Genomic DNA, 16,562 nt, shown 5'->3' with positions numbered 1-16,562 from the left:
TATATAGAGGTAGAGTATGTGGTGTGTAAACCTTGATCACTCCGGGACTCAGGGAAATCCCTCTCGTCCAGCTTCTAGATATAGTTGATATATCGTATATTTAATATAGAGTATATCTAGTATAGAGTAAATATCAGTACGCAGTGGTGTTGTACCTTGAGTGGAGGGCTCCGGGACTCCCTATCATCCAGCTTATAGATGTAGTTTATATAGAGTGTAGAGTATATCTAGTATAGAGTGTGTCCTGGTGTTGTACCTTGAGAGGGGCGCTGCGGGACTCGGGGAACTCCCTCTCGTCCAGCTTCTCCCAGCGCTGGACAAACTGTTGGACGATCGGGTTCTCCGGGCTGATGATCTGGAAGCCCGTGATGTTGGCTCCTCCAGAGACCACGCGGTCCAGACTCATGTTGGACACACCCTGCAGAGAACAGACCATAGTAATGATGTCCTCGTACATACTGGAGTACTGCATACCCTGTTGGACACGTACAGACCATGATGATACAAGCTGGAGTACTACATAATGTAGTACTAGATACTGTAGTACCACATAACACGTTGTACAAGCCCTGCAGATATATTTCATACAGACTTTGTATTTAATTTGTACTTCATTTTAATATAAATATCATTCTCACCAGCAGAGAGAAGAGCGCAGGACACCTTGAATAGTATTTAATAATATGGGTCAACCTTCAGTCGAGAGCTGCCGTCCTTAATGGCTGAAGAACACAGAGATTGGCTGCAGGGTCGTCCTCGATGGCTGAATAACCTCCTCTATGTATAAACGATACCTGCGCCTTGTACCTTCATTAGCCTTGCAGGATGAATATCACGTCGGTTCCGTCTCATTGAAGCGGTTTTGACAGGTGGAGTCGGGGAAGAGCCACACGCCGGTGCCCATGTTGAATATTTAACGTGATCTTTTAATATATAATGCCCCATTTAACCTCACTCGTGGCGTTAGGACAGTGATGGGTCCTCCACTGCGGACATGGATATGAAAACGCAGTTTGTTTGATGGATTCGGTTTTAGGTCAATGGGATGCGGGGGAATGACGTGGGTAGTGGTGGTACAGGTTTAAACAGGGCTGGTGGGGTTCCACTGGTCAGGGTGTTTGACTCCCAGGCGGATGGTTCTTAGTTTGCTCCCCAATGTCCTCAGCCTACCTGTAAGGCACCCCAGAGCGAGATGACCCCTGACCCCTACCAGCCCGTAACGCCGCGGCTCCTCTTTCGGTGTCTGCTGAGTGAGAGGTTAATGTTAACCTCAGGGAGGTTGAATCATCATGGATGACGTCACGGAGCCAGGCCCCCAGCTGAGGGTCAGCTGATCTAGGAGGCTAGCAGTGGGTGGAGGCCTCTGGGGCAGTGGGGGGGAGGAGGAAGAGGAGGGGGAGGGGGGGGAGGAGGAAGAGGAGGGGGAGGGGGAGGAGGAGGAGGAGGAGGAGGAGGGGGGGGGGAGGAGGAGACCTCTGGGGCAGTGGGGGGGGGGAGGAGGAGGAGGAGGAGGAGGAGGAGGAAGAAGAAGAGGAGGAGGAGGAGGAGACCTCTGGGGCAGAGGAGGAGGAGGAGGAAGAGGAAGAGGAAGAGGAGGAGGAGGAGACCTCTGGGGCAGAGGAGGAGGAGGAGGAAGAGGAGGAGGAAGAGGAAGAGGAAGAGGAGGAGGAGGAGGGATCTAGCAGAGGATGGCGGCCCTTCCTGGGGCAGGACCAGTTGCTGATAAGCTCCGGTTTGAACCTCTGGGTGAGTAGAGTCTCTCTCTCGCTCTCGCTCCCTCGCATGTTTGTTCGGTCGTTCGTTCGGTTGTTTGATTTTGGATGCAGCTTTCTGTTTAAAGGTTTGAGTGCTCTAGTGTATTGATTGTTGTACATATTCATTTATATTCATACGCCTTCTTATGCTTTTATTTACATTTCTCACAATGTGCCTCTTAGATGTTTTAGTCGTACGTTCATCACCCCATGCCCGTCTTACTTTCACCGTGGCTAAAGGAGTTCTTCCAACCTTTAGCGAACACCACAGGGAGTAAAGCACACCATTTGTCCCCACTGAAGGTTTCAGGACATTAAAGGTTAGATTCATGTGGAGGCCTGGTGGAGTTTTTAACTCGCATTAAAACACTTGATTTTGAGGAAAATCTCATTATTAAGGAAGTATAATTTGGTTTCAGGCCAGTTGGACTTAGATCAGGGGTGCCCAACCAGTCGATCGCGGTCTACCAGTAGATCGCCGACAGATCCCAAGTCGATCGCGAGGGGTGAAGAAAAAAAAAAAAAAACTTTTTTTTTTTTTTTTTTTTAATGAAATTAAATTTGCGCGGGACATATACGCGCGGTAGCGCATGTGCTGTTAACAGCAGTTGAAAGCCGTCAACAGTAGTTACACACTCCTAAACGTTGGCATGGCTGAGGGGAAACAAGCTAAGACCTACCATTTTCACCCTGAGTGGGAGGAAGATTATTGATTATCGTTGAGAAGGTGCCGTGCGCAGACGGAATGAAACCCCCACTGAAGTCCGTAGGTTCACGATACAACCCCCCCCCACCCCCGTCAACAATTGTTCTCTACCCCCCCCCCCCCCCCCCCCCCCCCCCTGGCTTGAAGGTAGGTTTGCTGGTAGATCTCGGGAGGTTGGCTACTTGAAAAGTAGATCTTGGGTCAAAAAAGGTTGGGCACCCCTGACTTAGATGAAAGGAAGCTGGTGCTTGGTGTTGTTGTTGTTGTCTCTCTTTTTAAATCTTGGGACAAACCTTTAATATACGGCCTATTCTGAAGATCTAGGTTACGTCAACAGTGCTCCTCCACGTCTTCTGGAGCTGGCTTCATAGCAAGACTTGTGGTCTGATTGATTCAGAAAGCGCGCCGGTCAGGGTAGTCTGAGCCGGGGTCTATTTATACCGGCCCCTTGCTCCTCTCAAACGCATCTCGCCCCCGATTGGATGCTTCTGAGTGCATCAAACCGGTCTGATCGGCCTCATCCTGAATAATTGATTCCCTCACTGAACTGATTCACTTTTCTTTGACTTTTTTCAAATAAAAGCGTCTCAGGGAAAAGCTCCCTGTCACGCTAGGCTACGTGCTAAGCTACAGGGTGGCCTGCGAGGTAATCGGAATCTGAGTAGTTACAAGCACAGCATGCTAACTTTGTTTGTGGCCCCCTCAGTATCGATCGCATCGATTGGACTCTTCAGGGGCTCTGTGTGTCTGGCGTTAAGCGATGTGATGTGCTTGCTTGCACTCACCAGGTTAGCCAGGATGTAGTGGTATCCCCTGCCGTTCTTCCCCAGGACCACCACCTAGAGAGAGAGGGGGAGGGAGAGGGGGAGAGGGGGAGGGAGAGGCAGAGAGAGAGAGGGAGAGGGGGAGAGGGGGAGGGAGAGGCAGAGCGAGAGAGGGGGGGGAGAGAGAGAGAGAGAGAGAGAGAGAGAGAGAGAGGGGGAGAGAGGGGGAGAGAGAGGGGGGGGGGGGAGAAAGAGAGAGAGGGGGGGAGAGAGAGAGAGAGAGAGAGAGAGAGAGAGAGAGAGAGAGAGAGAGAGAGAGAGAGAGAGAGAGAGAGAGAGAGAGATCAGAACCCACAGCACGCTGGACATAACCTGGAAGGACAACCACACACTGTTAAACCTGCTGTGTGGGAGACAGGGAGAGGGAGGGGGGAGACGGGTGACGGGGCGGAGAGAGAGAGGGATGGAGAACCAGAGGAGGAATCCTTCTGCTGCATTCTGATCATCTCCTGCTGATCCCTGGATCACATCATCTCCTCAGAGAGCTCTCCTCCACACCTCCACTCCGTCCTGCTTTAATGTTCCCCCACAGCCTGGAGGGCGAGCAGGCCTCCTGGTGCTGGAGGAGGGAGGGCCTCCTGGTGGAGGAGGGAGGGCCTCCTGGTGGAGGAGGGCCTCCTGGTGGTGGAGGAGGGAGGGCCTCGTGGTGGAGGAGAGAGGGCCTCCTGGTGGAGGAGGAAGGGCCTGATGGTGGAGGAGGAAGGGCCTCGTGGTGGAGGAGGGAGGGCCTCCTGGTGGAGGAGGGAGGGCCTCCTGGTGGAGGAGGAAGGGCCTGATGGTGGAGGAGGGAGGGCCTCGTGGTGGAGGAGGGAGGGCCTCGTGGTGGAGGAGGGAGGGCCTCGTGGTGGAGGAGGGCCTCCTGATGGAGGAAGGTCTCCTGCTGGAGGAGGGCCTCCCGGTGGAGGGCGTTAATAGGTTGAACTACACTAGCTTGTGCTAGCCTCAACAGAGCGAACGACAGTCACAGCGCTAGCTCACTTCTGAGATTGAACTCTGTATCATGGCTGTACTTATTTTTAAAGCTGTGTTGGCTAACAAATATTTTTAGCTCGTGGATGCTCCAGTTTCAGCCTCGCTGGAGACGGGAGGCATGGCGAGCCCCCAGCTCAGCAGGGCCGGGGAGGGGCGGGCTCGGCGCCGCCGACGCCGCCGCTATGCTACGCTACGCTACGCCCCAGCGTCTGTTCAACTGCCAAATGAAAACCACCAAAGCCTGAACGCTTAGAAACGGAAAAAAGGGAACCGCTAATTAAGAGTCGGGCCCAAGGTATGGCCGGCTGTACGGAGGGTGTGATTCAGGTCAGAGCGTTGATGACACCAGGTGGAGGACGAGAGGTCCTGTCCCAACGAGGGGCTCACAGGACGGGCGGCCCTTACACGGGTCGAACCCTCCGGTCACTCGGACCCGGCGATGTGGGCCGCGAGGAAACCGGATCTGGGATCTCTCCTGGTCTTAGGGGGGGGGGGGGGGTTTGTTTTCTCCAAATGTCAAACATCAGAGATGGAGGGGGGTTTAAGGACGAGAGAGAGAGAGAGAGAGAGAGAGAGAGAGAGAGAGAGAGAGAGAGAGAGAGAGAGAGAGAGAGAGGAGAGAGAGAGAGAGAGAGAGAGAGAGAGAGAGAGAGAGAGAGATTAATTAAGACGGACACCCGGTGTCAACCAGTTCCATCACAATATACCAGCGTGTGTTTCTGTGGTGTGTGTGTCTGTTCCTTCAGTACGCATCGACAAGCTATAAATCAGCCTAGCCGACGGTGTGTTTGACCCCCCTCCGAGAGGTTCTGGGTTCGATTCCCCTTGTCCGCTGTCTGCTTGCCTTGCTCAGCGTGCCTGAACCCTACCATCCCATAATAACTCGTCAATCATTCCTGGGTATGTTTTCACGGCCGCAACCTCTCCTTCATCACTGTATGCTAATTCAACCAATACCGGGATGCCACTGTGGGATCTAAACATAGAGGCTGATGGACAGCCTCTAAACCTGGTAGAGGCTGATGGACAGCCTCTAACCTGGTAGAGGCTGATCGTCAGCCTCTAAACCTGGTAGAGGCTGATGATCAGCCTCTAAACCTGGTAGAGGCTGATGGTCAGCCTCTAAACCTGGTAGAGGCTGATGATCAGCCTCTAAACCTGGTAGAGGCTGATGGTCAGCCTCTAAACCTGGTAGAGGCTGGGGGACAGCATCTTATAATGGTAGAGGCTAGATCTACTGTTCCATTTACCTTCTGTCTGTCCTGTCTCATTCTCCATCACGTTCTCTCTCGCTGTATCTCGGTGTTCTCTCTCCGTTCCCCATCCCTTTGCCTCCCTCTGTGCCTCTCAGCCCAGTTCTAGTTAGTACTTCTAGTACCCGTCAATCTGCTTCAGTTACTGACAAACCCATAAAGGGCATATGACCCACTCTAAGTAGGGGGATTAATGATGGTTTCCTGTAACAGAGAGCTAAATGTTTCTGGTTCCTACTGATACTGTGCACTCTGTCCAGCTGCTTTTTATAAGAAATATCTTTGCGTGGCACTTTTAATTTGTAGCTGCTCTGGTATTGTACGTATGCGTTGCATGACGCTTTTAATTTGTAGCTGCTCTGGTATTTAACGTATGCGTTGCATGGCGCTTTTAATTTGAAGCTGCTCTGGTATTTAACGTATGCGTTGCATGGCGCTTTTAATTTGTAGCTGCTCTGGTACTGATCCTATGCTCTGCTTGTGCTCAGCCTCAGCTCTAGTGGGTTTGGCTCCCGTCCCGCTGAGCACACCCTACAGGAGGAACTGACCGCTTCTTTCCTTGCTTTTCATTTGCTTCACTCTTTGTTTTGCTGTTGGCTCGCCCCCGTCCATTGGCTTTGGACCGTCCCTCCTGTCTGTAGTCCAACGTTTTACTGGCCCCCTTTAAAGATGTCTTACTCTTCGTGTCTCACGGGGGAGAGGAGTTTAGAGTGGCGAGGAGTCGCTAAAACAGAATGAAACCAACTGCCCCGTCCAAGATGGGGGACAGCAGTATAGAGCGGTGAGTCACTAAAACACAAGGAAACCAATTGCCCCGTCCAAGATGGTGGCCGGTGGATGCCAGTGAGGGGTAAGGAGGCTGCACACGAGCTATTTATAGAGGGGTCATTGTGTGTCTGTTGTGGGACAGAGTGTCCTACTTCCACCAGCAGCACATTAAACAGTGACTGATGACGTCACCGGCCACGTGAACAGGCCCCCCTCGAGAGAACTGACACATCTGGATGGATGCAGGCGGGACGACAAGGTGGGAAATACGCCCATTCTGATTGGACAAGCCCTTGTTGTCTTTGTTAGGGTCATAGGTCACAGTAAGGGGGTCAGGGGTCACCGATTGATTGTTAGATTGGCCGTTAGTGAGAATGTTGGATTGTTGGATTAACACGCACATACACACACACACATACACACACACACACATACACACACGCACACTATACACACGCACAAGCACACATGCAGAGATACACACACACACACACACACACACACACACACACACACACACACACACACACACACACACACACACACACACACACACACACACACACACACACACACATGCATTAGCACAAATGGACACACAGACACACAAACACACACGCATAGTCAGCAAAAAGCAGAGGGTTAGAATGTGCCTGTGATTAATGGTTACAGATCTGCTGGCAGCACACAGACACAAAGTAGTTATTCAAATTTCCCTCTCTCCAGAGAAGAACTGTGTACCTGCTCCAGTATAGAGTATTGGACATAGTGGTGTATTAAGCACTGTGTATTACAGCATAAAGTACTGTATATTACAGTATAAATACCATGTATTACAGTAAAGTACCCTCTATTAGTATTACAGTATAAGTACCTGCTCCAGAATGGCACTGATGCGGCCCACCTCACAGTATTACAGTATAAAGTACAGTGTATTAGTATTACAGTATAAGTACTGTGTACTACAGTGTAAAGTATTGCAGTACCTGCTCCAGAATGGCGCTGATGCGGCCCACCTCACAGTATTACAGTTTAAAGTACAGTGTATTACAGTATAAAGTACTGTGTATTAGTATTACATTATAAAGTACTGTGTATTAGTATTACAGTATAAAGTACTGTGTATTAGTATTACAGTATAAAGTACTGTATTAGTATGACAGTATAAGTACTGTGTACTACAGTATACAGTATTGCAGTACCTGCTCCAGGATGGCGCTGATGCGGCCCACCTCACAGTCGATGAGGAAGCGTTTCTCCTGGCGCCGGTCCATCTCCTCGATGATGCGCCGGTACTCCACGGGGTCGGCCATGTTGCCCACGGAGCGCGCCGTCACCTGCCAGTTGCTGGCCACAGCCGACTCCATGATGGCCTGCAGGATGCCGAAGCCTGAGGCAGGAAGAGGAGGGGCCTCAGCACCGACAGGCCAGGTCTCAACGCATATTTAAGGAGATTCAAACTTCACGTACAAAATCGGAATTGTCGTATGAAAGGTTCAAAAACTAAATAAGTCTTGGTAGTCTTTCAAGCATATCTATAAACGACACACATCCGATCTTTTTCACGAAGTTCGCCATTTTTTCTACGTTGTATGAATAGTGCGATATGTAATGTAAGTGTGGTTCCAAATTTCCGAAATAAATTAATATACTTCCATGATAACTTGAATGAACTCTAAACAAGCGAAAGGTCCCGCGTCCCTCGGGCAACACGATTGGTCAAAAGAATGAGGGATGTGACAGGAAGTGACACGCTGCATGTACACACATTGAAACCGCCCTTCAGTCATCGATCTAAATCTATGGGAGTTTAGTTCGTCACAAATAAAAAGCGAAAGTCAGGGTTCCAAGGAGCCGAGCCCGTCTGTTAATCTTCGACAATCTGCTCACAAACAGAGGAACACGGGACTGAGTGGTGGACAGACTGTGGTAGAAAGGTGAAGTTAACGAGACATCTGCTCAACGGATGTACATTAGACATCATGACTCCCTGATCGCTCACTGTGGAAATACATCAGCAGGTAAAGAGGCTGGCCCAGCTAACAGACGCTAGCTGGGTCTGAGCTAGCCCTTATTCACAGCTATACAAACTACAGTTTTAATACGTTAAGATATATTCAGACCAGCAGGAAAGCCCTGTAATACACACCAGCCTTCTTGTCGAATGAGACGATCAAGAAGGGGATATTAATCAATTGTAATTCATATTCAATATTCATGAGGGACAAGGCCCTCTTAGCTGTCCTCTGAGATGTTGAGTTATACTGAAGTATTAAAATGAGTAAATCTTGTTAAACCTTATTGGACATTCATACTATGCACTCGGTACAATTCAACAAACTTTGAGTGTGGGGGGGGGGGGGAATCCATTTTATTGTACAGAAGCCAGAAGGCTGTTTTGAGCAGTTAGCCTAGCGTAGCTATGACTAGTTATCCTAGCATAGCTACGACTAGTTAGCCTAGCGTAGCAATTACCAGTTAGCCTAGCGTTGCTATAACCCGTAGGCCTAGCATAGCTGTGAGATTTGCCTAGCGTGGCTGTAACAAGTAGGCCGCCCTAGCGTAGCTGTGATCAGTAGGCCTAGCGTAGTTGTGAGCCGTTAGCCTAGCGCAGCTATAACCAGTAGGCCTAGCGTAACTGTGAGCTACTCGTCTAGCGTAGCTCCTTCCCAGTGAAGCCTGTAATGACGCTAGCTGCCAGACATCCCGCTGGGCTCTCAGCTAGCCTTACAGCCGCCGATAAAACCGCTGATTCAATAACATCATGAATATTATTACCCAGCTGGAGCTGAATGGGCCAAGGTAGATTATGCAAATGAGTTCAGATTATGTAAATGTGGCTCTTCGTGACCCAACCCCCCTCACTAGCCCCCACACACTCCAGATACACCGGGGCCCCCGACTCCTCGTCGTTCTATATCTGGGACCGTTTGTTCCTCTCAACAGCCACCTGATCTGATTGGCTGGCTGGGGGTTGTCCAGCACCACCACCTCCGCCTCCAGTGACGGAGGACAGACAGACCCCTAGCTGAGAGAGCGACAGACACTAGCTGAGAGAGAGACAGTCCTCTAGCTGAGAGAGAGACAGACCTCAACCTGAGAGAGAGACAGACCTCTAGCTGAGAGAGAGACAGTCCTCTAGCTGAGAGAGAGACAGACCTCTAGCTGAGAGAGAGACAGTCCTCAACCTGAGAGAGACAGTCCTCTAGCTGAGAGAGAGACAGACACTAGCTGAGAGAGAGACAGACACTAGCTGAGAGAGACAGTCCTCTAGCTGAGAGAGACAGACCTCTAGCTGAGAGAGAGACAGTCCTCTAGCTGAGAGAGAGACAGACCTCAACCTGAGAGAGAGACATTCCTCTATCTGAGAGAGAGACAGTCCTCTAGCTGAGAGAGAGACAGACCTCTAGCTGAGAGAGAGACAGACACTAGCTGAGAGAGAGACAGACACTAGCTGAGAGAGAGACAGTCCTCTAGCTGAGAGACACAGACCTCAGCCTGAGAGAGACAGTCCTCTAGCTGAGAGAGAGACAGACACTAGCTGAGAGAGAGACAGTCCTCTAGCTGAGAGAGAGACACACTAGCTGAGAGAGAGACAGTCCTCTAGCTGAGAGAGAGACAGACACTAGCTGAGAGAGAGACAGTCCTCTAGCTGAGAGAGCGACAGTCCTCTATCTGAGAGAGAGACAGACCTCTAGCTGAGAAAGACAGTCCTCTATCGTGGAGAGACAGTCCTCCAGCATGGAGAGACAGAGATGGTGTTTGCTGGCAGGGAGGAAATTAAGAGGCGATGTGTAGCATCAGCACTTCGCTCTGCACAGCGAGATGTAATATAACGTAAACATCACATAAATAACTTAATTATGGCCCTCGGTGCTTACAGCGGGAGCTGGGGACATTCAGGAATAACTCCCGTTTTTAAGGTTTTTGCTTTTAAAAAATAAGTTAAAATATTACTTTGAAACAGACCAATGTTAAACATATGAGTGAGCCTCAGAAAGAACGAAGATGATTCTGAAAATGTTCCCCTTTGGAGTTTTTTCTAGCCTCACTTTGTGACATTATGTGAACCTAATCAATAACCTTGGCAACCTCCTCAGGGCTTCCAGAAGGATCTGGAGAGATTGATTCAGAGATGGTTTGATGTTTGAGTTTCTTACCTTCCCTGGTTTAGATCCTTAAACCGCTCTGGGGGTCACAAGACCCACCTTACGAGGCGGGGATAAAGTGCCTGATGATCCGCAGGTCGTTAAAAGAAACTCTGAAGGCAAAACTAAATCCATACAGAGGTCTTCCACAGGTGTCAGTCTGGCCCCGGCTGGGATAAGATTACATAACTCGGTGACGCTGTCTTCTCTCTTGCCGAATTGCGTTGGATGTAAAGCAGAAACACGTTCTCCTCAGAGCATAGGCTTCTGTGCAGATATCTGTAGATTCTTTAACATTCAGTTGATTTGGGATTCAACTTTTTTGACGGCTTTGACATAGATCGCTACACTTTCCTTTCGCAACGGCGTTGTTTTTAAATTCAGCAGACTGCAGAGATCCTTACTTCATAATGCACTGAAGTTCCCTATAGCTTGAAACTTGTATCGGGCTGGAGGCTACTGATCTGCAGAGAGTCTGCAGTTACCTGGAGACTAGGACATAGAACAGAGGTCTGGTAGAACCTGGAGACTAGGACATAGAACAGAGGTCTGGTAGAACCTGGAGACTAGGACATGTTCAGAGAACAGAGGTCTGGTAGAACCTAGAGACTAGGACACAGAACAGAGGTCTGGTAGAACCTGGAGACTAGGACATAGAACAGAGGTCTGGTAGAACCTGGAGACTAGGACATAGAACAGAGGTCTGGTAGAACCTGGAGACTAGGACACAGAACAGAGGTCTGGTAGAACCTAGAGACTAGGACATAGAACAGAGGTCTGGTAGAACCTGGAGACTAGGACATAGAACAGAGGTCTGGTAGAACCTGGAGACTAGGACATGTTCAGAGAACAGAGGTCTGGTAGAACCTAGAGACTAGGACATAGAACAGAGGTCTGGTAGAACCTGGAGACTAGGACATAGAACAGAGGTCTGGTAGAACCTGGAGACTAGGACATAGAACAGAGGTCTGGTAGAACCTGGAGACTAGGACATGTTCAGAGAACAGAGGTCTGGTAGAACCTGGAGACTAGGACATAGAACAGAGGTCTGGTAGAACCTGGAGACTAGGACATAGAACGGAGGTCTGGTAGAACCTGGAGACAAGGACATAGAACAGAGGTCTGGTAGAACCTGGAGACTAGGAAATGTTCAGAGAACAGAGGTCTGGTAGAACCTAGAGACTAGGACACAGAACAGAGGTCTGGTAGAACCTAGAGACTAGGACATAGAACAGAGGTCTGGTAGAACCTAGGGACTAGGACATAGAACGGAGGTCTGGTAGAACCTAGAGACTAGGACATAGAACAGAGGTCTGGTAGAACCTAGAGACTAGGACATAGAACAGAGGTCTGGTAGAACCTGGAGACTAGGACATAGAACAGAGGTCTGGTAGAACCTGGAGACTAGGACACAGGACAGAGGTCTGGTAGAACCTGGAGACTAGGACACAGAACAGAGGTCTGGTAGAACCTAGGGACTAGGACATAGAACAGAAGTCTGGTAGAACCTAGAGACTAGGACATAGAACAGAGGTCTGGTAGAACCTGGAGACTAGGACACAGAACAGAGGTCTGGTAGAACCTGGAGACTAGGACATAGAACAGAGGTTTGGTAGAACCTAGAGACTAGGACATAGAACAGAGGTTTGGTAGAACCTAGAGACTAGGACATAGAACAGAGGTCTGGTAGAACCTAGGGACTAGGACATAGAACGGAGGTCTGGTAGAACCTAGAGACTAGGACATAGAACAGAGGTCTGGTAGAACCTAGAGACTAGGACATAGAACAGAGGTCTGGTAGAACCTGGAGACTAGGACATAGAACAGAGGTCTGGTAGAACCTAGAGACTAGGACATAGAACAGAGGTCTGGTAGAACCTAGAGACTAGGACATAGAACAGAGGTCTGGTAGAACCTGGAACCTGGAAGGGGGAGAGAGATGTCTTCTGACATGTTGAGTGGAAGGGTTTTGCTGAAGTCTGCATTCAAATGTTGGTAGAATCATTTTTTATTCGTCCTCCTCCCGGACAGCTGAGTTGGCATACTAGAGGCATCCGCTGCTACGTGATCCGTCTGTTGCTAAGGACAACCGGTTTATTATGGGATAGCTGTAGGCAGTAGGTGTGCTGCAGATACAGAGAGGGATGCGGGGCTATGTTGTACTCTTCATATTATCACCGTGGTTACGGCGGAGAGAGGGGGGGGGGGTGGTGCTGGGGCCATCGCGCCAAGTGTTCAGTGGTTCACACGTTCTGTTTGTTTGGTGTGTTTGTGTGTTGCTTCTATTTATGGGGCTCGTAGGCCCCCCTCCCCAAGCGGTCTGAGTCACTCCGCTGTCATGAGGTCGCGACCCCGAGAACACACACACACACACACACACACACACACACACACACACACACACACACACACACACACACACACACACACACACACACACACACACACACACACACACACACACACTCTCCAACCCCTTTGGGTTTGTAACACACACACATTTGGGATATTTTAATATGTCCTACATATTTTATTTATTTATTTATTTAACCTTTATTTAACCAAGAGAAAAACCCATTGAGGTAAAAAAAATCCCTTTTTCTGTGGACTGGCCAAGACAGCCAGCATATTCATGTTTGTGTCGGTATTACATAATCTGTATTTACCTTTATCTCTTCAGGAAGTCTCATTGAGGGCTAGCTGAGACATTATGTCGAACATATACACGTATGAAATGTATTTAGAAGTGATACATTAGTATGTACAGCTGCCTAAAGGAACAACGGAAATATCTCGAAACGTCTCACGACGAGAGCGTCTGGGTGTCTAGCTGATCCGCTGATACCACGCTGTCTTGTTTCACCAAGAGAGAAGTTTACAGATTATTCATATTCTGAAGTCAGACACGATGGTGAGATAAGCAGGCAGATAGAGGGAGGGAGAGAGGGAGGGAGGTGGAGAGAGAGAGAGGGAGAGAGAGGGAGGGAGAGAGAGGGAGAGAAAGGGAAAGGGTGGGAGGGAGAGAGGTGGAAAGAGAGAGAGGGAGAGAGTTGGAGGGATGTGGAGAGAGAAAGAGTGAGCTGTAGAGAGAGAACGGGAGGGGGGTAGAGAGAAGTAGAGGACAGGTATAGAGGGAGGAAGAAATCTAAAGAGGGAGGGAGAGGGGGAGAGATAAAAGGGAGGGAGAGAGAGTGAGAGGTACTGAGGGAGGGAGGGAGACAAAGAGAGGTAGAAAGGGAGGGAGAGAGAGTGAATGGTACTGAGGAGGGAGAGGGAGAGAGAGAGGGAGAGGGTGAGCGACGGCGAGAGAGAGGTGGAGAGACATGGAGGCTGTGGGAGGCAGATGAGAGAGATGTATTCTCATTGATATTTCTGGTCGGTGAACCAGGTAAGAACGGTCAGTTTCAGTAGCTCACTGTTGTGTCCACATCGCTCCCCTCGTTGTTTTAGTTTCTACTCTTCGCTGAAACAGTCTCCAACAGTCTTTTGTGTGGTGTATTGTGCGTGAGTTCAGGGTGCAGAGTGTTCTGCGTTGTGTTGTGTTGTGCTATGTGTGTACGTGTGTGAATCAGCTCACACCTCGGCTGTGAAAATATCTGGAGCATTGCATTAATTATTCCCTATCTGTCTGAACATCACACTTACTGATTGATCCAGGTTTCAAGGTGATTTTGAGGAGAGCTGTCCATGGTGCTGAAATAGAGCTGGCTTTAAAGAAGACTCTGGCAGCATCAGAATACTCATACTTGACTGCTATAGAGCAGGCATTTTGTAGTACTAAGTCATAAATATAGCTCGTCTGAAAGCTCAGTACACATTGTGCACTAGGCAAAAAGTTTCCGAATGCGTACTACCGCCACAGTGTACAACGGTAGGTCACTACGCTATCCCACAATTCAGCCGGACTCTGGTAACCGAAGAAGAAGAACGCTGCGGTGAAAATGAAATAAAAAATCGAATTGGCTGACCCCGGCACCACCAGCAGCAGCTCCAGCTAAGGTAAATCATCGCAGGTGACTTTAATTTTGCCGGCATCTGATTTGCAGCGCACAGAGGGGAAACACGTGATCTCCAAACATCCGGTGGCGTTTCGGTGGTGTTCGGAAGCGTTCGGAGGCGTTCTACGCATAGCTGTAGAACGTACCACATTAACGGTCAAGTAGTAGACACTGTACAGAAATAGTATATACTTAGTATTGTTCGGTTGCACCCTCTGTCTGTACCAGGGGACCTTCTGAAGAGAACCAGAGGGACCAGGGACGCTCCAGTGGTCCGGGGTCAGACTACCAGCCCAAAGGGTCCACTGTGGGCCTCCTGGAGCAAGATGACCTCTAACCCCTACCCGCTCCCTAATGCCGTGTCTCTGAGTTCAGTGAGCCACTCTGGAGAGAGGCGTGAGAGCCATGTCTTTTCTCTCTCTGTCTGTCTGTTTCTCTCTCTGTCTCTGTCTCTGTCTCTGTCTGTCTCTCTCTCTGTCTGTCTGTTTCTGTCTCTGTCTCTGTCTGTCTCTCTCTCTGTCTGTCTCTGTCTCTGTCTCTGTCTCTGTCTCTGTCTCTCTGTCTCTGTCTCTGTCTCTCTCTGTCTGTCTCTCTCTCTCTCTCTCGCTCTCTGTCTCTCCGTCTCTCTCGCTCAATGTCTCTCTCTCGCTCAATGTCTCTCTCTCTCTCTCTCTCTCTCTCTGTCTCTCTGTCTCTCTGTCTCTCTCGCTCGCTCTCTCTCTCTCTCTGTCTCGGGCTCCATCTCTGTCTCGCTCTCTTACTGTCTCTCTACCCACTTACAATTTAGTCAATTAGCAGATGCTCTTATGCAAAGCGACTTCCCGTGATGCATTATCAGATTATAATTTAAGAGTTCATTAATGAGCAGGTCGGGTTGAGGTATCTTCCATTGACACCCCCCCCCCCCCCCCCCCCCGCCCCGCCCCGCCCCCCCGCCCTCCCCCTGTGTGTTCACCAGGCCCCTGCTGGGTGAAGAGCTTTAGCGCTCCACAGTTAATCACTCCTTCCCTCACTTTGATTACCGGCTCAATGCCAATGCTTCCTCCAGCTCATCCTGGGCCCTAGCGAGGGGAGAGGAGGCTGTACGGCATTGTGTTGTGGCAGCACGGATAAGGATCTGTTCCAAGTCTTAGTTTTAGATTTGTCTAGCTAACACAAACAGGGCGGAACGCTGTAGGGAACACATAGTACTGAAATATGAATTGAGTTAATACTCTTAGTAGTAGTACATCTGTTTTAATTTACAACCGTGATTTGAAACTGGAAAGGTATTAACTACATACAGTAAATCAAGTGACCTAGCAGTCGACAGTAAAACCAGAGCATAAGAAGTAGTTCAAACATTCCTGCTCTCGGCTCCTTTGAATCCTGACCACGGGGAAGAGATAGCAGTTATTTATTTAAGCTGCTTTCTGAGAGAGGGAGAGAGAGGGGAGATATGGGGAGAGAGGGGGAGAGAGATGGGTAGAGAGAGAGAGAGAGAGAGAGAGAGAGAGAGAGAGAGAGAGAGAGAGAGAGAGAGAGAGAGAGAGAGAGAGAGAGAGAGAGAGAGAGAGAGAGAGAGAGAGAGAGAGAGAGAGAGAGAGAGAGAGAGAGACCTGGTCCAGAACAACTCTCTGATCAGAGCTACACGCTGGACATACTGATCGGTCAGTATGTCCAGGTGTACGTGTTGAATTCACTCTCTGTGTGGTTCACTGTGTATGATGAGTACCTTAGGGACAGAGTACTGTATGGATAGCGTGCTGTATAAAGAGAGTACACCAGGAAAGAGTACTGTGTGGATAGAGTATTGTATGGATACAGTACTGTGTGGATAGCGTATTGTAGGAATAGAGTACTGTGTGAGTAGCATCCTGTGTGGACAGAGTACACCAGGGAGAGAGTATTGTGTGGATGGCATACTGTGTGACTGAGTGAATAGCGTATTGTGTGGACTGTGTGGATAGCGTATTGTATGGATAGACTCCACCAGGGAGAAAGCACTTGTCTCCGTGAGGTGGAACATGATGTCTGAACATCTGTAAGCAGGGGCCGTGAGCAGGAGAGGAGTCACGTCTCTCCTCTGCAACAGACAATGCCTGTCCTCCTGCATCAATCATCTGCCGTCCACAGACCCGGACAAGAGAACAACCAGAG

At 49.5% G+C, this 16,562-nt stretch overlaps 1 protein-coding gene across 1 annotated transcript in view; it reads right to left on the bottom strand.

The window, feature by feature from the left end:
- The window catches only part of gria3a (glutamate receptor, ionotropic, AMPA 3a), a 58,654-nt gene that overhangs the window by 25,682 nt on the left and 16,410 nt on the right, over nucleotides 1-16,562 (bottom strand). Inside the window, exons 4-6 of the mRNA XM_056594629.1 lie at nucleotides 7,480-7,667; nucleotides 3,246-3,299; nucleotides 257-418 (exon numbers count right to left, since the gene is read on the bottom strand). Of these exons, the coding sequence (XP_056450604.1) occupies nucleotides 257-418; nucleotides 3,246-3,299; nucleotides 7,480-7,667 (404 nt within the window). The remainder of the gene's footprint in view (nucleotides 1-256; nucleotides 419-3,245; nucleotides 3,300-7,479; nucleotides 7,668-16,562) is intronic.

Source organism: Gadus chalcogrammus, chromosome 7, assembly GCF_026213295.1.
Source record: "Gadus chalcogrammus isolate NIFS_2021 chromosome 7, NIFS_Gcha_1.0, whole genome shotgun sequence".
NCBI classification, from domain to species: Eukaryota; Metazoa; Chordata; class Actinopteri; order Gadiformes; family Gadidae; genus Gadus; species Gadus chalcogrammus.
This window is presented reverse-complemented; position numbering and strand designations above follow the sequence as displayed.